At 45.4% G+C, this 23,947-nt stretch overlaps 3 protein-coding genes and 1 non-coding gene across 4 annotated transcripts; 2 read left to right on the forward strand and 2 right to left on the reverse strand.

Annotated features, from left to right (window-relative positions):
- Positions 1-1,670: 1,670 nt before the first annotated feature.
- Positions 1,671-4,076, reverse strand: LOC110489068 (uncharacterized). Its single transcript, XR_005035961.2, has 3 exons — positions 3,483-4,076; positions 2,793-3,252; positions 1,671-2,690 (listed from the first exon to the last, which is right to left on the reverse strand). It is a non-coding gene; the product is annotated as an uncharacterized LOC110489068 (transcript).
- Positions 4,077-4,826: 750 nt separating this feature from the next.
- On the forward strand, positions 4,827-6,898 carry LOC110489067 (tetratricopeptide repeat protein 9C). Its single transcript, XM_021561624.3, has 4 exons — positions 4,827-4,969; positions 5,328-5,677; positions 5,831-6,013; positions 6,261-6,898. The coding sequence occupies exons 2-4, from the start codon at positions 5,332-5,334 to the stop codon at positions 6,359-6,361; spliced, it is 630 nt and encodes a 209-aa protein (XP_021417299.2). The 5' UTR covers positions 4,827-4,969; positions 5,328-5,331; the 3' UTR covers positions 6,362-6,898.
- A 553-nt stretch (positions 6,899-7,451) lies between these two features.
- Positions 7,452-15,902, reverse strand: si:ch211-168f7.5 (uncharacterized). The gene is made up of 4 exons (XM_021561623.3): positions 15,213-15,902; positions 11,423-11,651; positions 10,680-10,946; positions 7,452-10,490 (listed from the first exon to the last, which is right to left on the reverse strand). The coding sequence occupies exons 1-4, from the start codon at positions 15,471-15,473 to the stop codon at positions 7,969-7,971; spliced, it is 3,279 nt and encodes a 1,092-aa protein (XP_021417298.2). The 5' UTR covers positions 15,474-15,902; the 3' UTR covers positions 7,452-7,968.
- A 686-nt stretch (positions 15,903-16,588) lies between these two features.
- map1lc3cl (microtubule-associated protein 1 light chain 3 gamma, like) lies at positions 16,589-20,589 on the forward strand. Its single transcript, XM_021561622.3, has 5 exons — positions 16,589-16,809; positions 18,279-18,695; positions 18,930-18,985; positions 19,076-19,182; positions 19,353-20,589. Exons 2-5 carry the CDS (start codon positions 18,638-18,640, stop codon positions 19,537-19,539), a joined length of 408 nt encoding a protein of 135 aa, XP_021417297.2. The 5' UTR covers positions 16,589-16,809; positions 18,279-18,637; the 3' UTR covers positions 19,540-20,589.
- Positions 20,590-23,947: the final 3,358 nt, after the last annotated feature.

Consider the following 23,947-nt stretch of genomic DNA (forward strand, 5'->3'; position numbering starts at 1 on the left):
TTTCTTAACTCTTCTTGAACTGCACTGTTGGTTAAGGGCTTGTAAGTAAGCATTTCACGGTAAGGTCTACACTTGTTGCGCAGGTGACAAATAAAGTTTGATTTGATTTGAAAATACATTCACCTTGCCACTATACAGCGGGTGAGTGCAAGCATTTCCTGGGACTGTGCCTCAAAACCTAATGTCTACCTGGCCCACCACTCCACCCTGGACTTGAACAGCCTCCCAACTTTTGTCAGGACCCTAAAGGACGTCACCCTCAACCACAGCCCCAGCACCTCACACAGGAGCAACAGACACCCCGTCCAGACCAGCGAGACACCCTCCCAGACCTGCAAGACCCCCTCCCGAAGGACCTACACCGAGAGACCCCTCACCAAGAAGACCTGCACCCAGACCATAGCTTCACCAACCACACCCCGACCAGCTGAGACCAACCCAAACAAACCCCGGTCACACCCTATATAGGCCCTCCCAGATCAGACCCATGCCCCTTCTGCCCCCCATGTCCCTCGTCCCTGCAGCAAGGACCTCAGCATGACAGCTACACATATGCCCAGGCTGTGAGCATAGCAACAGGCCCAATCCCCACTAATGCACCCCCCCAAGCTCCATCCTGTGACCTAAGAGTTATGTATCAGATGCTCAACATGCTCTGCTCACACCTACTATGATGGTCCCGGCCTAAACCACACAAAAAAACACTAGACACTATGGAACACAAAGCTCTTACCATCTCATCCTGGAATATACAAGGTCTTAGGTCATCTGCCTTTGGCCTAAAGAGCAGGAACACAGACTTCATCAAAGAAATTGGAAATACAGATATTGTCATCCTACAAGAAACATGGTATAGAGGAGAAAGACCCACTGGTTGCCCTCTACAGAGAGCTAGTAGTCCCATCCACCAAACTACCAGGTGTGAAACGGTGAAGAGACTCAGGGGGTATGCTAATTTGGTATAGAGCAGACCTAGCCCACTCTATTAAATTTGTCAAAACAGGAACATTTTACATCTGGCTAGAAATTAATAAGGAAATGATCTCAACAGAGAAAAAGTTCCTCATGCGTGCTACTTACAGTATATCCCCTCAATAGAATCCCCATACTTTAACAATGACAGCTTCTCCATCCTAGAGGGAGAGATCAACAATTTCCAGGCCCAGGGACATGTATTAGTCTGTGGCGATCTAAATGTCAGAACTGGACAAGAACCTGACACCCTCAGCACACAGGGGAACAAACACCTACCTGGAGGTGACAACATTCCCTCCCCCATATGCCCCCCTAGACACAACTATGACAAAACAACCAACAAAAATGGGTTACAACTCCTGCCGCTCTGTCACACGCTGGGTCTGTACATAGTCAATGGCTTCAAGTTGACTGCTATGGTAGGTACACCTATAGTTCATCCATTGACAGTAGTACTGTAGATTACATTATCACCTCAACCCAGAGTCTCTCAGAGCGTTCACAGTCAGCCCACTAACACCCCTATCAGATCACAGCAAAATCACAGTCTTCCTGAACAGAGCAATACTCAATCATGAGACATCAATGCTAAAGGAACTACATAATATTAAGAAATGCTATAGATGCAAGGAAAGTAGTGTAGAAATCACCCGAAAAAGAATTAGGCAACAACAAATTCATCCTTTTTAGACAACTTTTTATTTTTATTTTTATTTTTAAGGCCTGAGGCCTTTTGAGTTTTGGTAGGCCGTCATTGTAAATAAGAATTTGTTCTTAACGGACTTTCCCAGTTAAATTAAGGTTAAATAAATACTTTGTTTATCCATTTCACTTGCTTTGGCAATGTAAACATGTGTTTCCCATGCCAATAAAGCCCCTTGAATTGAATTGAATTGAGAGAGGGAGGGAGGGGGGTAGAGAGAAATAGAGAGAGAGGAGAGAGAGCACCGAGTGGGAGAGAGAGAGTGAAACTGAATCACAAGAACACTCTGACTCACTCATGTTTAGCAGTGGTGTAAAGTATTTCAGTAAAAATGCTTTAAAGTACTATTTAAGTAGTTTTTTGGGGGTATCTGTACTTAACTATTTATATTTTTGACAACTTTTATTTTTACTTCACTACATTCATAAAGAAAACAATGTACTTTTTACTCCATACATTTTCCCTGACAGCAAAAGTACTCGTTACATTTTCAATGATTAGCAGGACAGGAAAATGGTCTAATTCACACATTTATCAAGAGAACATCCCTGATCCTCCCTACTGCCTCTGATCTAGTGGACTCACTAAACACAAATGCTTTGTTTGTAAATGAGTGTGCCCCTGGCTATCAGTCAATTAAAAATACAAGAAAATGGTGATGTCTGGATTGCTTAATAAAGGAATTACTTTTACTTTCAATTACATTTACTTTTGATACTTTAGTATATTTAAAACCGAATAGTTTTAGACTTTTACTGACTTTCACATTCACTTTTACTTGAGTCATTTTCTATTAAGGTATCTTTACTTTTACTCAAATATGACAATTGGATAGTTTTTCCACCGCTGATGTCAAGGCAATGCAGAAGATGTATATTTTGAGTGGGGAAAGTCCACTGGCATGAGATGGGCCAGCTATGGCAGACTACATACCTCTGCCAGGGGGAGCTCAGTGTAAAAGGACGACGTCTCTACATCCAGGTACATGGGGACGGACTGGGATTCTGCACAGCTGCACAAAAACAGAGAGACAGGAAACTGTCAATACTAAACAACGCTACAGCCACACCCCTGCAGCTTGACTCTCACACTCACTACAATGTATGCAACACACCGGTCAATACACAGTACTAGGGCCCAGAGTTTTCCCTGGTGGTCCATTCATGCTACTAGGGCCCAGAGTTTTCCCTTGATGGTCCATGCACAGTACTAGGGCCCAGAGTTTTTCATTGATGGTCCTTGCACAGTAGTAGGGCCAGAGTTTTTCCTGATGACCGATGCACAGTACTTGGGACCAGAGTTTTTCCTGATGGTCCATGCACAGTACTAGGGCCCAGAGTTTTTCTTGATGGTCGATGCACAGTACTAGGGACCAGAGTTTTTCCTGACCAAATGACATGACAATACCCTAAAGTATTTCCTGTTGATATGTAGGCCTCAGTGTATAAACATGACCTGTAGGTTCTAGTGTTGTCATCAGTGACAGTGTTGCACCAGGAGGCCAGCCTAAGGGAGAGGGTGACAATGACCCCTCCAGATACAGGCTCAGGGTCAGGAAGGCAGAGAACAAGGTGCTGGAAAAGGAATACAATAATAGCATAGGTGACAGTGAACAAGTGGAAACATTGTCATTTGACATAAACTGTTATAACTATGTAATAGTAGTTAGCCCATAACACATAGAATGCATTGCACCATTCTATATTTCATAATGGTCATGATTATTATTATCTGGTTGTTTATGTAATTTATGTTTGATTTGTATAATTGCTTTTTGAAATAATAATAAATATAATACGCCTACTTTATGTGCTATTGATGAACTATTTCAAAGCCCATGTAAAGTGCATTCACTTGTCATGCCGTCCCTGGAGATAGATGATGCTTCGCCAGCCCTGAACTGCGCCGTACATCACCGTGAAAACCCGACAAAAGTAGCGAACTGGCTAGCAGCCGGTGGGCCCCATTGTTGTACCACCAAGTGTGAAATCTCACCCGGTTCCCAAGTAACTTCGGTTCAATTCTCCGTCCTCCATGAACCCGTGGTGAAATGCGCACAAACTGAGCCGTTGAGCGCAAGCGGGACAACCACCATCAACCCGAACAGGACTGACAGGGTGTGTGGGTTGCGCAGTGAGCCACCAACAGTCCCCGATCAAGTTCCATAGTCCAAAAGATCGATCAGAACTAACTAAATACAGGATCTTCAGGCAGTGCCTACCCGTTTATTCGGTGTTATCTGGAATTATTAAACCACCATCTGTCAAACTTCCAAAATAAATCAGCGGATATTTAAAGCACAGCCTGCATGATGGCTGGCAATCCGTTATACAATTCTCCCCTAACAAATGTGCCAGTGACGCACTAGCAATCAACACATACCGGAGCACTGGCCAACTGGCCTATTTATTGGTGCTTTCGAGACAACTGGGAACTTGAAAAAAACGAGGTCAAATCATCTTCAGGTCGGAAAGTCGGAGCTCTAGAAAGATGCCCGAGTTTCTAACTTGGTATTCCGAGTTGGATGATCGGTCCAAAGGATTGTTTTTTAAGTCGGAGATGCCCGAGTTCCCAATTCACAGTTCCCAGTTGTTTTGAAGGGGGCATAAAATATGCTGTGAAATGCTGTCAAAACTGTCATTGAGTGATACTTTTTATTCAGTCATTATCCAGGTAGCCTTGCTTGCTTGGGGGGCAGGTAACCTAGCGGTTGGGCCAGTCACTTGCTCCATGCATTGACCTTTTGAGAAAAACTTTTTTTGTTTATTATGCAGTATAAGATGCATGGGATAGAATGTAGGGCGGGGTCGACTCCCCTAACAATGGAAAAGGCATTGCAAATTGCAAGAGGCTCATCTGCACTTTTTCCTTGGAACTATTGAAGGCTGTCCTATGAATAAGAAATACTGCAGCCTATGATATCCACAATGTATGAACTATTGCATTTGTTCCAAACACACCTCTACAACCTTCGAACGCTCTTCATCAATTCACCAAAGTGATAAACATAGACAACACTATTTTTTTTTTCAGTATTGATTAATTTTGTTTCATTGATGAATGCGTCACAGAGTTATGTCCATGTTGCTAAGGCATGTAGCGCTAAACTAAAAATAAGTTCCGTTGCAGTGAAATGGGTTGGGTTCCTCTCACCACAGAAGAAGAAAAAGCAGGAAGTGCCTGCCTCTACCAATGCTGTGGTTGTTTGCATGTTCATTATTTACTAGCTACAGTAAGTAGGTGGGCAAGTTCAAGTATTTGTATTTTGTGCAAAGATCAATAGACTGTAAGGTAAGCCGCCATTACACTTTTATTTATAACGGTTAACATATGGCCATGTCAATTGCAGTTACTTTGCATTTTGTTCACGCAAGAGCTAGCACCAGTAAAACCCATTTTCTTGCTTGCACACACATGACCTAGTAGGACACCCAGGTAACAGTTAGTGAATGAGTTGAAATGACTAGCTAGTTCTTCTTTTAAAAGCAATCGTGATTTCGGGTTTAGAGCATCTTCATTTCTTTAATCATATCTAGTTTTGTCTTAACATTTAGTGTTGGTGTGGACCACCCATGTAATAAAATGTGTTCAGTCATCTAATATCATGTCTTCTCATGTACTTATTATCCCATCACTACCGGCCATCAAGTTCCATGGCAAGTCCAGAGACACCAGGAGATGAGTGTAGGGAGCTGAGGTCTGGGGCTGCAGGGGTAAGCTGTTCAGGAACGCCTACCAAGCTTGGCCCCTCAGGTGCCAACGTAGACTCCCAGCTACAAGATGCCGTCCACTTAAAAACAGAGGGGAACAAATTCTACAAAGAGAAACACCTTCGGTCTGCAATTGGACGTTACCACCGTTCGTTGCTCATTCTGCGTAGTTTAGACTCTGATGTCACTGCGGCAGTGAAGGGATTTGGTCCTGAGGCTCCTGTACTCATCGCAGGACAGGAAGAACTACTTAGGAACACACAGATTGACTGCTACAACAATTTAGCAGGTATTACAGGCCTTGACATGTTTCATGCAGTAGATGAGTTGTTTCAAATGATCCACTTAAAGGAGGATAATACGAAGCACAATGCACAATCCGCCTCTTTCTGGACTTACCTTTATCTTCTCTTTTCTGTCACTTGGTCTCCCCCTCTCTCAGCCTGTCTGCTGCAGAGGGAGTGTGTCGACTACACGCGTGTCCAGGAGTACAGCTTGCGGGTGTTGCAGTTGCGGCCAGATGACATCAAGGCCCTGTACAGAGCAGGACTGGCCACTCTGGAGCTGGGAGACGCACAGAGCGCCAAGCAATACCTCACTCAGGCCAGCAAAGGACAACCCAATGGTAGCTCAGCTTTTTGGTTACTATCTTCCTGTTTAGGGGCTGCTGTCCCTACCACAGCCTTTCAGTAAAACAAAACAGATTATTTATGATTTGTGAGGGCGTGTTATAAGCCTAGGCATGCGGTACAATTCCTCAACAGAATGAAGTAGAACACAATATATTGTATTATTGTCTCTATGCTATTCCCATTCCCCTAATGTTGATTGAAATTGAAATCACTGTATTTGTGACTGTCTCTCTTTGACAGACACTAATGTGAGGAGGCACCTGCAGCGAGCAGAGGAGAGGCGGAACACGGAGTACCAGAAGGAGAAGGCTCTGTACCGGGGCATGTTCTCCTCCAGTTAGAGAGCCGGGGAGGGGGCCAGCGGAGGAGTCACCCAGAATTAAGTTCCCATCAGGAGGGATGTTCTGTTGTTCTGACCCTGAGGATTGAGAAGAGAAGAAAAGAGGAACCAAGCCTGGACTGGACACCTGAGAAGAGTTACAGCATGTTTCAGGGAATCGGCCTGAGTAAGGTGCTGCGCAGGTTTGCTAATATGGATCACATAATGACTAGTTATTTATGAGGCAAGATTATTCATTTTTTATAGATCATTGATTCTGTGCAGAGCCTTGATCAGGCTGATCCTATTGAAGATCCTGTTATGCTATAGAGAATATTTGTGCCTGATGACCAACAAGGAGATGGAGCTAAATTGTTGGAGGTTCAGCATAAGGGTTGAAGGTCAAAGCGAGGGTGCTAAAGAGAGACTTTGTGCACTGTTCAAACTCAGTCCTGTTATGACTTCTGAAAGTGGTTGTTTCTGGTCACATAATCAGTAATGTTCCTTTTTGTGTACAAAATGTTTTGATTAAACTTAATAAATATTTTTTTTAATTACAGCCTTTACTACAGCAATATACCAAATATTAGGAACACCTTCCTAATATTGAGTTTTTCCCTCAGAACAGCCTCAATTCATTGCGGCATGGACTCTACAAGGTGTCAAGCATTCCACAGGGGTGCGGGCCCATGTTGACTCCAATGCTTCCCACAGTTGTTAAATTGGCTGGATGTCCTTTGCGTGGTGGACCATTTTTGATAGACACGGGAAACTTGAGCGTGAAAAACCCAGCAGCGTTGCAGCTCTTGACACAAACCGGTGCGCCTGGCACTTACAACCATACCCTGTTCATAGGCACTTGTCTTGCCCATTCACCTTCTGAATGGAACTCAAACAATCCATGTCTCAATTGTCTCAAGGCTTAAAAATCCTTATTTAACATGTCTCCTCCCCTTCATCTACACTGATTTGAAGTGGATTTAACAAGTGACATCCATAAGGGATCATAGCTTTCACCTGGTCAGTCTGTGTCATGGAAATAGCAGCTGTTCATAATGTTTTATACCTCAGTGTAGAAGTGGTGGAGATGGATGTATTCACAGAGTCAAAAGTTTAATTAGAAGTTTCCTTTATTAATAATAATCCAAGATACACACATTTGTTTCAAATAACATTTTATTCTTAGTATTACTTTATTGAGATCCATTTCAAAATCCTGAGCACAATATCAATTTATAGCACAATTTGTTTGTTGATTTTGGTCTTTATGGCCAATATGATTGTACTTCGAAGGCAACATACAGTATATAAGGTTTGATTTGATATACACTCAGAGAGGAGAACAAGCTTACGATAGCCATGATAGCGCACAGAGATAAGTCACAGAGTTGCATGCAGAGGGGACCACTCACAGTCACACACTACTGAGAGTCAAGTTCAACAGATTCATAACATTGGCACCGCCTTATCAACCAAAATACAACCGACTGAAATATTGACTGTAACTTAGTGGTTTGGGGTTTTAGGCTGGGTTTCTGTACAGCACTTTGAGATATCAGCTGATGTAAGAAGGGCTATATAAATACATTTGATTTAGTGGCAAAAACACTTTCATTTATTGTGATCATCTCACTTTCTAGACGTCTTGTGTTTCAAACTCAGAGACCTCACTGAGCTAAACACCCTTCTACTCAGGTCCCTCAGTGAGCGCGAGCGTGTGAGGGTTGCCCGAGAAGGAGGGGGGGATGGCGAGAATGATGGGGAGGAGAGAGGAGGAGAGAGGGAAGGACAGCTTCCCTCCAGACTTTGAGAGCGAGAGAGGTGAAAGAGGCTGGCAGTAGAGGACAGGCGCTTGTCTTCTTCCCCTCTTCTTCCCAACGCCAACGGACGAACCCGCTCCATGCTGAGCTCCAGGGAGGAGGTCCACTGTGCCCCCCTCAGACGCTCCTCTTTCTGGGCTCGAGGCTCCAGCACGTCCCCCTGGGACTCACTGCGGAACAGAGCCCGTCTGGACAGCCTCAGGCTGGAGCTACGCTTGTCCCAGCCACCACCACCCTTCCCTTTGCGTTTTGAGGCACTGCTCTCTTTATCTCGCCTCTCTGCCTTGGCATGCTTCTCCTTTTGGTCATCTTTCTCCTTTCTCCTGATCCCCTCTCTCTTCCACCTCTCCTTGTTCTCCTCTTCTTCAGCCTCTTTCCCCCATGAACGTCCTTCGAAGCCCCTCCAGAGTTTGGCTGCCCCCTTCTTTGGCGTCTGGGCCGTGTCGTGACTGCGTTCCTCTCCCCAGTTGCTGCTGTAGCACCTCTGTTTCCTGTGGAAGCTGCTCACTGTCGATGCCCTCACCAACTCCTTGGACGCATGCTTCCCCTGGTAGAGCCCCTCCCCATCCACCCTCTTCCATCCTTCTCCCTCCCCATCTACCCTCCATCTACCCCCTGCACCCCCTGCACCCTGCCGTAGTGACCCCCCTCTGGGCTGGATGCTGCCCCTTTGTGGTGAGCTGCTGTCCCTGACGCGAGGCAGGGAGCACTGGAATGGGTCATCCCGCCGGAACACAGAGAATGGAGTATTGGCAAGGGGGGAGGGCTGGAGAGGGCGGGGTGGGGAGCGTACCCTGGGGCGGTCACGGGACGAGGGGGAAGAGGCGGGGTCAGATGTGGAAGAGGTTTGTTGGCAGTGGAAGGTGTGTGTGTGGTGGTGGGTGACATGATGATGGGTAGGTGGGTGAGTTGAGGTGGACTGGTAAGGGTGATTGGGGCTACTGGAATGTGGACTGGAGGAGTTGGGAGGTGTGAGGCCGGAGTGGGACTGTGGGGAGTGGGTGACACTGAGGGACAGCTGGATCGGCCTCTGGGGGTCAAGGTCAGTCTTGTTACTGGCGTGGAGGTGATGGACGCTGGAATAATCATGATGATGAGACTGGTGGTCATTCTGGGCTGTCTGGTGGGAGGAAGGGGAGGAGCTTTGGGTTTTAAACTCTGACCCCTGACCTCTTCTCTCGGCGTCGCTCTGGAAGCAGTCGACATCCAGCTCTACGCCCTGCTCCATCAGGCCCACCACCACAGCCCGGGGCAGGCCAGAGAGACGGGAGATCTCCCCCACCATCGCCGAGTCCTCGCTGAGCTTACTAGGGCTGGCGTCCGGGGCATTGACGCTGGGTTGACTCCTTGTCACTATCCCTGGTGAAGAATCCAGTCCACTCCAGTCCAGCGAGCGGGAGAACCCTAGCCCTGATCCAGCCCCTGACCCGGTGACCTCCAGAGAGCTCCGGTGATTGAGGTTGGAGGGACATGTTGAGATGCGTGGCCGAGACCTCAGGGCAGGGGTGGGAGTGGCGGCGGTGGAGATGGAGGTGGAAGGAGAGGGGGAGGCAGTGGGGATAGCATGGTCACTCCTTAATACACCACTAGTGCTAATACCTTCCTTGGAGTTTGAGTCTAAACCCAGGTTTTTGTTCAGATTGGGGCTGAGGTTGAGACTGAGGTTGAGGTGGAGGTTGATTTTGAGGTCCTCTCCTGTCACGGAGGGCAGGTGGCCCAGGTTGATGGAGTTCCTACTGGCCTTCTTACCGATATTGCTGAGGCTGACCCGCGCAGAGTTACCCAGAAAAGACTTGCAGGGTGTCACACTGCCCCCTGTCAGGTTGGAGGGGGTACTGCGGCTCTCGAAGGCCAACAGCGACTGAGTGGAGCCGTGGCCAGGGGTTCTGGGCCCCCTGTGGCAACCTGGCCCAGGGGTGGCAGTAGGGGGGGTGTCAGAGGGGGAAACCCGGCTGCGGTACTGACGAGCCAGCCTGGTGATGTACTGCTCCAGCTGGGTGAAGGTGGAGGGGTGAGGAGGCTGGGGGGGCCGGAAGAGGGGGGTGGACTGAGATTCCTCAGCCTGGGCAGAGGAGTCCGGACTCGGGGAGAGGCGAGAGGAGGGTGAGGGGTCCTGACTGGAGGTGAAGAGGGGGCTCTGGAGGGCCACGGCATGGAGGGGGCTGGGGTAATGGTACACCTCCTTGGTCCTCCGGGACACCAGATCGGAACAGAACCTGGGGTCGAGTTGGGGTCGGGGGTCAGCGAGTGGGAGGAGGGAGCCGGGATGGGGGTCACCCAGGCTGGAGCACAGGTCAGACAGGAAGAAGAGACTGTTCATTTCCAGGTCACCTGGGTTCAAAGGACGAGAGTGAAAGTTTATGAATGTCAGTCAGCTTATAAAGAAGCAAAAGCATTTATCTAGGATCATGGTCCCAGGACTCTCTGGAAAACTACTGGTTAAATACAGATGAACTGTACTGAAGTGTAAGTGTGTTTATGTGAGTGCATTTGAATGTCCATATGCGTGTTATATCTGACCCGTAGATACTGGTCTCCTATCACTGATCTCTGTGTTCTCCTCAATGCGCTGAGTTCTTGGCTGCTGCGCGGCCTCCGGCCACTGTATGTCACTGTGGTCTGCAGAGAGGGGCCGTTGTTCCCACAGCCTGAAGGCTCCCCCTGAGGGTGCTCCTGGTCCGGCCCGGACTTGCCCACCTGGTACTGGACCCCCCTGGGCCAGGACTGCCTCACTGGACACAGAGTAGCAGGAGTCTGATAGGGAGCTGCCACTGACCGAATAAAAGCCTACGAGGGTGGGAGAAATAAAGTGAGGGGAAGAGAGATGGGAGAGAGAAAGATAAATAGAAAGAGTGATTTGCAAGAAAGGAGTGAGTAAGTGGTGTTGAAAAGATAACATGAGAGGGTAAATAAAGGAACAGGGACAGAAAAGTTGAAGGTTAATATTTAATACGGCTTTGCAACACGGTATCTCACAAAGTAAACAAAACTTGAGGTGAGAAGTGTTGTTGGGCAAAGCCAGGGCCAGATTACCGAACGAGCACGCAGGGCCCCCCCAGATAGCCTATTACGAACATGGCGGTCGGGGCCCCCCCAGATAGCATATGAACACGTCACAAGCCATTGTTTATTCGGGTGGGGGGGGCCCTGGAGGTAGGTATCCCAGGGCTCCAGATGTGATAGTCCAGCCCTGGCCAAAGCCGTATGAGTGTCACAGACCACCCCCAAAATACCCCCCATGGTAGGATCACACAGTCCAGTACCTGAGCTGGGCCTGGAGTCATAGTCCACCTGGACTGCACCATCAAGGTCCGGGGGGGAGAGCAGGTCAGACGGGGCATCCCAAGAGAGGGTGGACCAGCGTGAGTCATCCCCACCAACCCCTTCACCTCTGGAATGAACCAGCCCATCTCCACCAGAGTTCCCCACACGGTCCTTGTCCAACGTGCTGGTGTGGCATGGCAACACTGTTTCTGAAGGGGGAGAGGGAACCTGAAAAACAGAACAACGGGTGTTCGAGTCACAACATGTCTTTAAAGAGATGATAATTAGAGAGTGGTGTAGAATGGATCTCTAATGTTCTTATTTACCAAACACTGATGTCATCAGCCTTACTGGAAGTTCTGGAACACTCGTGTTTCAAGACTCAGACACAAAAACAGAATATGACGTATTCTTTCTCCTCAATAGCCAATTCATGACTTTCTTCTTACTTAGATGAACGTGATTACTCATGACCTCTGCGGTGATGCCCTAATATTAGCCTGATTGGGTGATAGGGGTGGGGGGGACAACAGGGGGCTTTGTTCACTGCCAGGCCTGATCAATCCTCCGTTACTACGGAGATAAACAGGAGACAATACAGGTGACTCATACTGCCTAACTGAGAAGGGAAGGTATCCCAAATGGCACCCTATTCCCTATGTAGTGCACTATTTTTGACCAGGACCCACAGGGCGATGGAGGGTGATGGTCAAAAGTAGTGCACTACATAGGGAATAGGGTGCCATTTAGGACGCATCCTCACTCAGAGGGGGACTTAAAGGAAGAATAGGGGAAGACAGATGATGTAACAAAGAGCAGAAGGAGAGAGGGATAAGGGGGGGGGTGACAGGGGGGGTGGGTGCAGGGAAAAAAGTTAGACCTTGATCCTGCTTACCAGCCATGTTTAGTTTTCTCTATCTTTCGCTACTTTTTCCACATTTGATGAAGTTAGAAAAGGTATTTTCTAAGGGGAAGTGAGTGGGTGCTTGAGAGTGGGAGAGCTAATGGTGAGTGAAAAGTGGAGTGAAAGAGCAAGTATATGAAAGAGGTAGTGGGGGAGGGGGTTGCCTGTGAGAGGCAGAGAGTGGCATCTTAACCCCCCCAACCCCCAACCCCACTCCATAATAAGTTAAAGCCACCCCCTCCTCACCATAGCTACAGCTGCTCTCTGGTTCCTGCTCTCTGGTTCCTGCTCACTCCACCCACACAACAGACGTAGCAGAAGTATATCTAACTCATCCAGAGCCTGCCTGCCACACACTAAAACACAAATAGCAAATAATACTAAGACTAACACTAGCTTGCGCAAGCACACAAACACACTGATAACCGTCAGGGCCATGTTCACCCCCCACACTCTTCCATGGACATAATGTGAACCATGTTACCCCAGTGTAATGTTACAGTGAGATGGTTATGATCAAATCAGGAGGAGAGAGAGAGAGAGAGGTGGAGGCCCTCAGCGCTAAGAGCTCTGTAATATGATATCCCTCTATGTGAGACAGAGAGACACAGACATTTACCCTAAAGAAACAATATATCTACACAATGCACAGACAAATCACAGCAAATACTCCAATTAGAATGAAGGACTACATAATATGAATGTACATAACATACTTTTGTGACGTACTTTCATTAGGTATCTACAGTATGTAGGGCTTACGAACACTTTACGAATGCTCTATAAAGCCTTTAAGTTGTTATTTTCAGAATGGGGCGCATCATTGTGATAACGCTAAATACTTTGAGATGTCATGTTGGGAAAGGTAAGCTACATTATCAACAGCACCAGCAGGCAAACATTGGTTATTGATAAACATATGCTTATGCATTGCGCACTATGCATTATTGATTAATTCTGTTTACTTTAACTGAAGAAGCAGAGGAGACGTTTCAATCCAAGATAATGCCCTCTGACGTCATGTTTCTCTGTATGGGCTGGAGGTTGATATAGGGCCAGCAATACATGTCATGGTCCAAATGTACATAGAAGAATGCTGGTGAGGGTGATCACAGTGTGGGCTTTGGCAGCAAATCAAGTGTTGATGGGGTGCAACAGTACTGTACTACTATTACCCCACTGTGATAGTTAAAATAGCCAGAGAGAGAGAGAGACTCACCCTCTCTACCATCTTCCATCTCACCTTTCCCCTCTTCCCTCTCTACCATCTTCCATCTCACCTTTTCCCTCTTCCCTCTCTACCATCTTCCATCTCACCTTTCCCCTCTTCCCTCTCTACCATCTTCCATCTCACATTTTCCCTCTTCCCTCTACCATCTTCCATCTCACATTTTCCCTCTTCCCTCTCTACCATCTTCCATCTCACCTTTTCCCTCTTCCCTCTACCATCTTCCATCTCACCTTTTCCCTCTTCCCTCTACCATCTTCCATCTCACCTTTTCCCTCTTCCCTCTCTACCATCTTCCATCTCACCTTTTCCCTCTTCCCTCTCTACCACCTTCCATATCACTTTTTCCCTCTCCCCTCTCTCCTCTCCCTCTCCCCTCTCTTCTCTCTCCTCTCTCCTCTCTCCTCTCCCCTCTCTCCTCTCCCCTCTCTCCTCTCTCCTCTTCCCAGTGGGCAGAATTGGGTCGGTGATAACGTTGGTCACGTTGGAAACAACAACAGCAGAAGCAACTTGTCTCTCAATCTGTTGTTTAATATGCTAATAGGGTCTGCGTTGGCGGATGGAAGGGCAAGTAGAGCTACTCTCTGGTGTTTGTGATGACTAATACCATTTAACATAGCATAGCTGCTGAACGGCACAGGGAATCTATAGAGAATAAATTGGTGCAGTGTTTCTGAGAAGGAAAAAGCAGTAAGTAGAATGTTGTGCTGGTTCCTTACCTCGGGATCATTTGACCATTCTCTAATTGATTAATAAAAAGGGAATGACTTGAGTTGTCCCTATTACTGGAGCTAAGTGACTGTTCACTGAACACTGTAACAACTAACCAGCATGGTAACCTACCCAACATGAGGACAGTGTTCACAGACTCAGGTTAAGCTTCAGACTTCCAACTCCATTATGAGGCAATGTAGGGCTCTGTGGCCTTCTGAATTCTATTCTTAGTATTGTACCAACTAGGCCTAACAGTTGTCCAAATGGTAACAATGAAAGCTGAAGGCCGCATCCATGGTGAGAGTTAAAATGAATAGGGTCTTTATTCAATAGGTCTACTTCAATGTGTGTACCAAGTTGTCTTACTATGGGACTTTCCCAATCAAATGATCTTATCTCACACAAAAAGATCAATGTATTCACATACTACAGTAGCCTATTTACACAGAAGATTTTTGGCCGATACAGAATATAGAACTCTGTAGGCATCTGTCATCTACAGTATGACCTGACCTAGGTGTATGCTTGTATCTACAGGGTGTGTACCAAGTGTACATTCTTTACACAGATACATTCTATGTCACGTCCTTGGGGAAAACTGGGCTGTGAAAAGATGTGGACGTTGACAATCTCATCATATGAGATCCATACAGGGGACAGAACCATAACACCCTTTGTATTCTACATAACCTTGACTGATACAAAACGGAATAAGAAGCTGTGGAGGCGGATGGATTACTGTCAATTCTATTAGACAGGTCAAACGCCATTGTGTAATCAGTAGCTATAGCTCCGTGCTTATGACTCCATCGCTCAATCAAGGCTATTGAAGCGCAGCAGTCTGTTTGATGCAACGGGATACAAATGCCCTACTGGCAGATCTGAATGCATTCATATTTAATAGCAACCAATCTTGTCAAGAGATCTGGGGCTACGCACTGACCTGTTGCCTGCGGGATGTCGCAGAGCCATCAGAGACTGCGCTCTCGAGGTTTTCCTCCTGTTGATCCGTGATGACAGTCACCGTGGTACCGGTGCTACTGGTGTCTTTGAGGTCCAGCGCCGCATCGATCATGTCCAGATGTTGGCCCCGGAGCAAATCCAGCTCAAGGATTCCAGCCAGGGTCGCTTTCAGCCGCTCGCCAATCCGAACCCGCTCCGTGCCAGACCAGAGCGAATTCACACAACTGCGGCGGCCAGGCATTGTAGAGGCTGAATCCGGGGCGCTTTAGACTAGGAGCTCAGTCTCAATGACAATGGGCTACGGTCCAGCTAAAGTCAGTGCAACATATGTTCTCACGATTGACAATATAGCAACATTGTATCCTCCCGCTCAGTTAAACCAATGATTCGTTGGCAAAATAGCCTAGCCTACTTAATTAAATCTAAGCCATATTACATTGAAGCACGTTGACTAAAGAGTCAAATGTATGACACTAAAGAGATGATCAAACCATATTCCATCTTATTCCTCAATTTTGGTTTCGTATTATGATCACCCAATTGTGTCCGACCATTCAGTACTTCATGCAAATGATGTTCACGATAGACCCGACGTAACAATGCTGTAAATAACGTTACATTGGATCAAGAAAAATGTGTCCAGGGGGAGGAGCCGAGGAGGTAACGTACCAAAGCTTGAACGGGATTGGCCAGGGAAGTTTTCGAATAAACGCCTTGAAAATCCCTTGGCCGCCAAACTATTCCAAAACACACAGGAAAATGTTCAAATACACGATGAGTGATGGGCTATAATAACGGTGATAACGTTCACCACGTGCATACCTTAGTCTATAAAAGCATAATAACACAAAGACGCAAAGACTTTCAAAAAGTGTTACAAAGACGCCTCGAATGAAATATGTAGATTGACAAGTTTACTATTATTGTGAGTCTGTAAACGAAATGTTCAAGTCACAGTTGCATCAATCACCTATTTGGGTTGTATGGGACAAGTTCTGCCCCTTTGGATTCGGACAGGTGCACCTCCCCCATCTCCACCCCCTGCTCTGTTATGTCAACCTTCAACCAGCAGAGAGCAGCCTTGTGACAACACCAGGTTCATGCCAAGAACAGTTTGGGTTTTGGCCTAGAGTAGTTTATTTGATCTCTAGATCTATTCTATAATTCATATTTTCTCACTGTAAAACAAACCTGTATTTCAAAGGGGTATTGAGTATTTGAGTATTTCAAAGGGGATTGTTCAAACTCTAATTATGTAAGTGGGGCAACATTCTCCCACCTAGAGAGCAAGATACACAAATCCGTAAAGCCCCGTTTTTCAAAGTGCATATAATGCAAAAGGAGAGGGATAAAGCATAGCATAAAGATAACTAGAGCCCGCCCGATGCATCGATTGACTGATTACTAGCCTTTCACATAAATATTTGTGTCGGTCTTTATTCCACAGATAAAGCGCCTATATTATATACATATAATAAAGAAATACCTCTGCTCTTTTGCGATAATTTTTTTGACATTTTCAATGGTTGCCTTTGAACATCATTCAGCCCTAGATCACAACGTGATTGGTTTGACAGGTGAGTAACTTGCCGTAGCGAGCGTATTTGAATAAGTAAATAATCAAAAGTCGACTTAACCAAGCAAGCAGCCCTGTCCTCATCACATTCTCACTTAGTTAACGTTAGCTGGCCAGCAAGATAGTTTAGCTATCTAGCCAGGAAGGTAGTTGTTACCTTAGCTCGCTAGCTAGCAGTCTGCGCTAGTTATGTGCGAACACTGCCAAAGTGAACGCTCCTCGATACAAAAGTAACGCTGTTATTGTCTCGGCCTATTATGTTTGCTAGTGGGCTTATTTGTTTAGTTTTCCGAAATATGCAATCGGCAAAAAGCAAGACAAGTGCCAAGCATTTCCCTGCATAAAGTTTTCAGCCATCAGCACATGCCATTTGGAGTTAGTGTATAGCCAATACATTTAGTATTGATGGTTACTGTCAGAAAACATTGTTGTAATGAACAGCTAGCTTATGCCCTTCATAGGTTGCCATTAGTAATGGCATTAAGTGTTTGTTTACATGACCTTTTGTAAACACTAGTAAATCTACTCAAGACAAATGCTGATGAGGGCACCTAGTGGTGACATTACGAACGGCATTTGTGAACTTGTCAACGCTTATTTGTGAATTTGTGAACAGTGCAGTACTTTGAGACTAATTTTATATAATTCAACCAGCTACCCCTTGTGGTTAGCACAAAAACCTTCATTTGCATACTTCTTATCCACTGCCATAGATACGTACAACTTAAAGACGTGTCTATGTATGGCGGCCCAGCGGGGTAAGAATTTGTTCTTAACTGACTTGCCTAGTTAAATAAAGGTACAATAAAAAATAATGGTCAACTAAACAAGTTTTGTATTTACTGTCGTATTTATAGAGGATATATAGTTGCTTTTCGGTGAAAATCCAGTAAACAACATTTTTATTTTATTTTAAATAATGTTCATTTGAATATTTTGATAAGAAATCATCATTAAGAATATTTGTTAATTGTTAATGGGAATATTCTATTCAGGCCTTTGTGCCCTAATGATCACGTGTGTGGTCACCTGAAGCTGGCTATCAGTCCAGCCAAGGGTCAAAGAAGTGTGTGTGTGTGTGTGAAAGAGAGAGAGAGAGAGAGAGAGAGATAAGGTGAAAGAGTGAGATCTAGAAGTTTTCACCACAACCCTTTGTAACAGAACTCTTGCAGACAACCCCTGGGGATTTGACAATATGGTGTAGGTATCCCATTCTCTAACTCTAATTATTCACACACACACACACACACAGACATCCATCATTCCAGATTGAGGCCCCCATATATCTTAGTTTTCAAATGTACAGTGAGTAATACAAACATGAATATATCACATATTGATTGTTTATGAGTAAGTAGATAGTATAACATTTAATTATTCCTTTCAAAACCACAAAATAATCAAATATCAAAACTATTGGCTACAGTTTGAGGTTTACATCCTCTTGAGTTGTTTGTTATTGTTCAACAGTGAGTGTGTGAGCCCTCGTGACACCAACGTCTGAGATATGCTGTAAGTGGTCTGAGATAACCAGTCTGTGTGAAGTGGATCTGAACCAATCATGAGGCCAGGACGAATACACAACATATCATTAGTACTAGGAGTGGGTCCAAGCTTTGTTCATGTAAGCATTCCCATAGCTTAGCCACGTATCGACCCCTCCCAGGGCAGCCCGCCTACCTATAAAAGCCAGCGGTGAACAGTGAAGTGTTGGGGTTTGTGCAAACTTCCACCTGAGGGGACTATTACCGCCAGCCTGGGTCAAGGACCACCGCCGGCACAAGTAGCCAGCAGCCACAGCAAGAAGAAACACCACCCCAAGAAGAAAAATGCCTCCCTTCGAGAAATCTATGGAGCTGATGTCTTTCAAGCAAAGAAAATGCCTTGGTTGGTGCTTCTATTCTAGTCGATTGTTTTATTCTGTAGTCATTCTTTATGATAGCTCCAGTCTTCTTGATCAATTATAATTATGGTGATTAAGAGGATCATAGCCTATCATTGAAGAGTGCATGATACATTTTGGTTGACTCACCTGGTGTTTTAGTTCATTCTACACCCTATATTATAACTTCTGGTGGTCTGTAATAAAGTGGTAATGTTCTTCTGTTATGCTTTTTCTAGCAACAAGAAAAGATGAAGTGTGCAGTATTCGTACCAAATTCCCAAACAAGTTACCCGTGAGTAATTTAGCATTTTGGTAAATGATTGCCTCCAATCAAATGCAAGGAATGCTAACAGTTGTCTATCTGTGTTCTCTAACTGTGAAGGTGATCGTAGAGCGTTACCTCCGTGAGAAAACCCTTCCCCTATTGGACAAGACCAAATTCCTGGTTCCATTCGAGCTGACCTTGGGTCAGTTCCTCTGTCTACTCAGGTGAGCACTGGTTGAGGGTGTGTGAAAAAGGATTTGTATTATGATAAAATCTAAGTAGATTTGCTGACAGTCTGTGTGTGTTTAGTGTGCGTGTGTTTGCATATGGTATTGACCATGTCTTCACGGGACCCATGTGATAACCCCTCTTCCTATCCTCTACCTCTCCTCAGGAGTAAGATTGACCTGGAGTCCACCCAGGCTCTGTACCTGTTGGTGTCAGAAAGAAGCATGTCCTGCATGTCGTCCAGTATGGGAGACGTCTACTCCCAGTACAGCGACCCGGATGGCTTTCTTTACATCACCTATGCCTCACAGGACATGTTCGGAGGGGACATGGACGCTACCCCTCCCTGCTGAGCCCAAACAATGGGCTCCTTCTCAATTTTCTGAAAGATCTGTCTTCTCCTCGCTTTCTCTCTTTCACTGCACTGATCTGGCAGAACTGGCCAAGTGAAAGCCAGTCCAAGTAATGATGAGCTTCCACCATATTGTTTTCACCTGTCAAGTCTTTGACGATGAAGTGACAGTGAACGGGAGGAAACAGCGATTTTCAAGCACTTGAGATTGAGCTATTCTCCCGCCCTTCTACTTCACAAAGGGACTCACAGTACTGCACCTTCGTCCTTCTCTTGGTTCGTTCGTCAGCTCTGCCAGAGCTGGACTGAGATGATTGAATACATTGATTAATGAAAGAGTCCAATGAGATTTAAGAGATAGAAAGAAACCTCTCTAATAACTCTTTAATAATTTAGTAAAATATCTGTAGAGATCATTGTCGTAACACCAGAGAGAAATAGGTTGGCGAAGGAAGCCCTACAATGTGGGTACTCACCCTGACAAGTGAAATTCCCTCCTGTTGGGATATTGTATCACTTCCAGGAACCACCCAGGTCTGTTGGGTGCTCTGGGGTCTCCCCCAAGGGCCTATATCTCCTCTGTTACCCCCTCCACCCCTCAAAATAAATATGTTGAAACGGAGGAAAATAAGGTCAATGGGAAGATCTCAATTGCATACTCCTCACGTTCTCTCTCCTCGTCTCCTTCTCAAAACCTATTGGAGGAGAAGGCCAGAGGGGAGGGACCTCGAGCTTTCAAATCTAATGGGTTTTGAGATGGAGATGAGGAGAGAGAGGACGCGAGGAGTCTGCTGGTCTTACCTCTTAGCACTTTAAGCTCTCCTTTCCCTTTTCCTCATGAAACATAATTTCCACAAAATGTGAATTTGTGACCTTCAGGCACAGTGTTATTAAACACAATGTTACAAGTCAGACAAAGTGTTACGCGTGTTATTTGGACTGTTTACACTCAATGAAGACTTAGATATGTTCATGTTGTATGTCTAACAATGCCGTGCTCTGTAAAATCAAATGTAATCGAAATTCCCAAATAAACTCCCTGTCCTTTTAATGTATAATCTGGTTTGATTTTTGGCTAGTCAAACATTCTTGTACTTTACTATTCCCCATAGCATCATATAATCATCATAACAGCATGTATTTTCTGTTCAAGGACAAAGTCATGAATGCATGACTTCACATGCATCACCTAAGTTCCAGTAACTTCAGAGCGTCATGAGTTATACTAGTCATGCATGATTATTGGAGACAGACCTGTGCCCCATACAGACATACAGGAATGCCATGACACACACACACACACTGTACTTTCACACAAAGCTGCCATGCTACTTCCCACCTCTGTCTTAGATGTGACACCCTTCTACACATAGTTGTGTTACATAACCTCCTGGCTGCATTTAACAGTATGGGTCAGTGTGTCACAGGGGGGGAGTCCGAGTGTAGCGATAGAGGACTCTAGTGCCCCAAACAAATGGATTCAACATAAAAGTCCTGTAACTTTGACATGGAAGACCATATTTATGTGATCTATACCTTGGCTTTTTACCTGTTCAAACTAAAACACACTAGGTGGCAGTGTGCACCCCTTCAGTTTATTTGCCAACTCATGGAAGTAGTAGTTGAAAACTACTTCAAAATGGAGATGGCCTCAATGGCACTGCCCATGCTCTCACAAACACCATAATGGGACAGATACAATGATGTGATGTCTTAGTCTATGGGGCCAAGGTATTTTCAGAGAAGGACAGAATGACAGTGACCCAGAAATGGACTGATGGAGGTAAGAGAGAAAGAGATGGAGACAGCTTCTCAACAGGTTTAGAGACATGAAAACAAAACAGACAAGGGGAGAGAGACAGTGAGAGTATAAGGGTTGAGTTAAGAGGATACGCATACCCACTCACTTCACACCATCGTGGCCATTCTAGCACCCTTTGCACATGTTCTAGAACCGGTACTGCTGTTGAAGAGGGGTGTAAACCGGACAACTGGGTGGGTCTCTCTCGGTGGAGTCAATGTTACGAGTGGCAAGGTGCTCTATTTAATCACGTGAAGAACAGAGATGCTAAGGAAGACTTGTGAAATGGCTCATTAGTGTCATGTCATGCATAATGTGTTGTTGGTTTACCTTAGGGTACTGATAGCATGATGTTTTCCCATCTGCCTTATACTACTACTGATATTATGAAGACGTTGAAGCATGTAAGCAAGATCATTTGAGCTGTAAACAGATTGTACAGTACACCAGAACAGATACTTTCAACACAGACATGGTCATGGCCAAAAGTTGAGAATGACACAAATATTAATTTCCACAAAGTTTGCTGCTACAGTGTCTTTAGATATTTTTGTCAGATGTTACTATGGAATACTGAAGTATAATTACAAGCATTTCATAAGTGTCAAAGGCTTTTATTGACAATTACATGAAGTTGATGCAAAGAGTCAATATTTGCAGTGTTGACCTTTTTCAAGATCCGCCCTGGCATGCTGTCAATTAACTTCTGGGCCACATCCTGACTGATGGCAGCCCATTCTTGCATAATCAATGCTTGGAGTTTGTCAGAATTTGTGGGTTTTTGTTTGTCCTCTTGAGGATTGACCACACGTTCTCAATGGGATTAAGGTCTGGGGAGTTTCCTGGCCATGGACCCAAAATATTGTTGTTGTTTTGTTTTGTAGAATATCAGTCTGTCCCTGATGTTTTTCCTGGAGAGAAGTGGTTTCTTTGCTGCCCTTCTTGACACCAGGCCATCCTCCAAAAGTCTTCGCCTCACTGTGCGTGCAGATGCACTCACACCTGCCTGCTGCCATTTCTGAGCAAGCTCTGTACTGGTGGTGCCCCGATCCCGCAGCTGAATCAAATTTAGGAGACGGTCCTGGTGTTTGCTGGACTTTCTTCGGTGCCCTGAAGCCTTCTTCACAACAATTTAACTGTTCTCCTTGAAGTTCTAGATGATCCGATAAATGGTTGTTTTAGGTGCAATCTTACTGGCAGCAACATCCTTGCATGTGAAGCCCTTTTTGTGCAAAGCAATGACGGCACGTGTTTCCTTGCAGGTAACGATGTTTGTCAGAGGAAGAACAATGATTCCAAGCACTACCCTCCTTTTGAAGCTTCTAGTCTGTTATTCGAACTCAATCAGCATGACAGAGTGATCTCCAGCCTCGTCCTTGTCAACACTCACACCTGTGTTAACGAGAGAATCACTGACATGATGTCAGCTGGTCCTTTTGTGGCAGGGCTGAAATGTAGTGGAAATGTTTTTGGGGGACTCAGTTCATTTGCATGGCAAATAGGGACTTCGCAATTAATTGCAATTCAGCTGATCACTCTTCATAACATTCTGGAGTATATGCCAATTGCCATCATACAAACTGAGGCAGCAGACTTTGTGAAAATGTATATATGTGTCATTCTCAAAACTTTTGGACACGACTGTACAGTACCCTAGCACAAAGATGCCAAACAAGCACTGTATTGATGGAACAGTATCTCATCCATATCCATTACTCACAACAGGAACTATATCATTTCCAGGGCAGTGAATACTCTGTCAGTAGAACAGTAACAGATGTGTCTTTAGTTATTACTATATACAATACAAGAGATGGCTATGGTCCCAATCAAAATGAAAACGGGGTAAACTGGTCTTAAACCTAAACCAGTCACACAATGACATGTTGCGGGGATCATGTGGAACAGGGTCAGAGCATGACAGAGTATGGGGATCATGTGGAACAGGGTCAGAACATGACAGAGTATGGGGATCATGTGGAACAGGGTCAGAGCATGACAGAGTATGGGGATCATGTGGAACAGGGTCAGAACATGACAGAGTATGGGGATCATGTGGAACAGGGTCAGAGCATGACAGAGTATGGGGATCATGTGGAACAGGGTCAGAGCAAGACAGAGTATGGGGATCATGTGGAACAGGGTCAGAGCATGACAGAGTATGGGGATCATGTGGAACAGGGTCAGAGCAAGACAGAGTATGGGGATCATGTGGAACAGGGTCAGAGCATGACAGAGTATGGGGATCATGTGGAACAGGGTCAGAGCATGACAGAGTATGGGGATCATGTGGAACAGGGTCAGAGCATGACAGAGTATCACACAGTCTGAGTTTCATGCTGGGCCCATAGGTGAGCGTTTGACATGAGGCAAAACGTGTGTCTGTGTCACAGGAGGTTGGTTGCACATTAATTGGGGAGGATGGGCCCATGGTAATGGCTGGAATGGTTTCCATGTGTTTGATGCCAATACATTTGCGTAGTTCTAAAGGAGAGAAAGATGCAGAATGTTGTTTTGCTGTCACAGAGACACAAAGGAAACATAAAGAATAAAACAGCTACAGTAGGTATAACCTTCATTGTATGTAGTGGGCATCAAGTTCAAATAG

The sequence above is a fragment of the Oncorhynchus mykiss genome, chromosome 14 (assembly GCF_057628025.1).
Source record: "Oncorhynchus mykiss isolate SJ-2025 chromosome 14, ASM5762802v1, whole genome shotgun sequence".
Taxonomy (NCBI): Eukaryota; Metazoa; Chordata; class Actinopteri; order Salmoniformes; family Salmonidae; genus Oncorhynchus; species Oncorhynchus mykiss.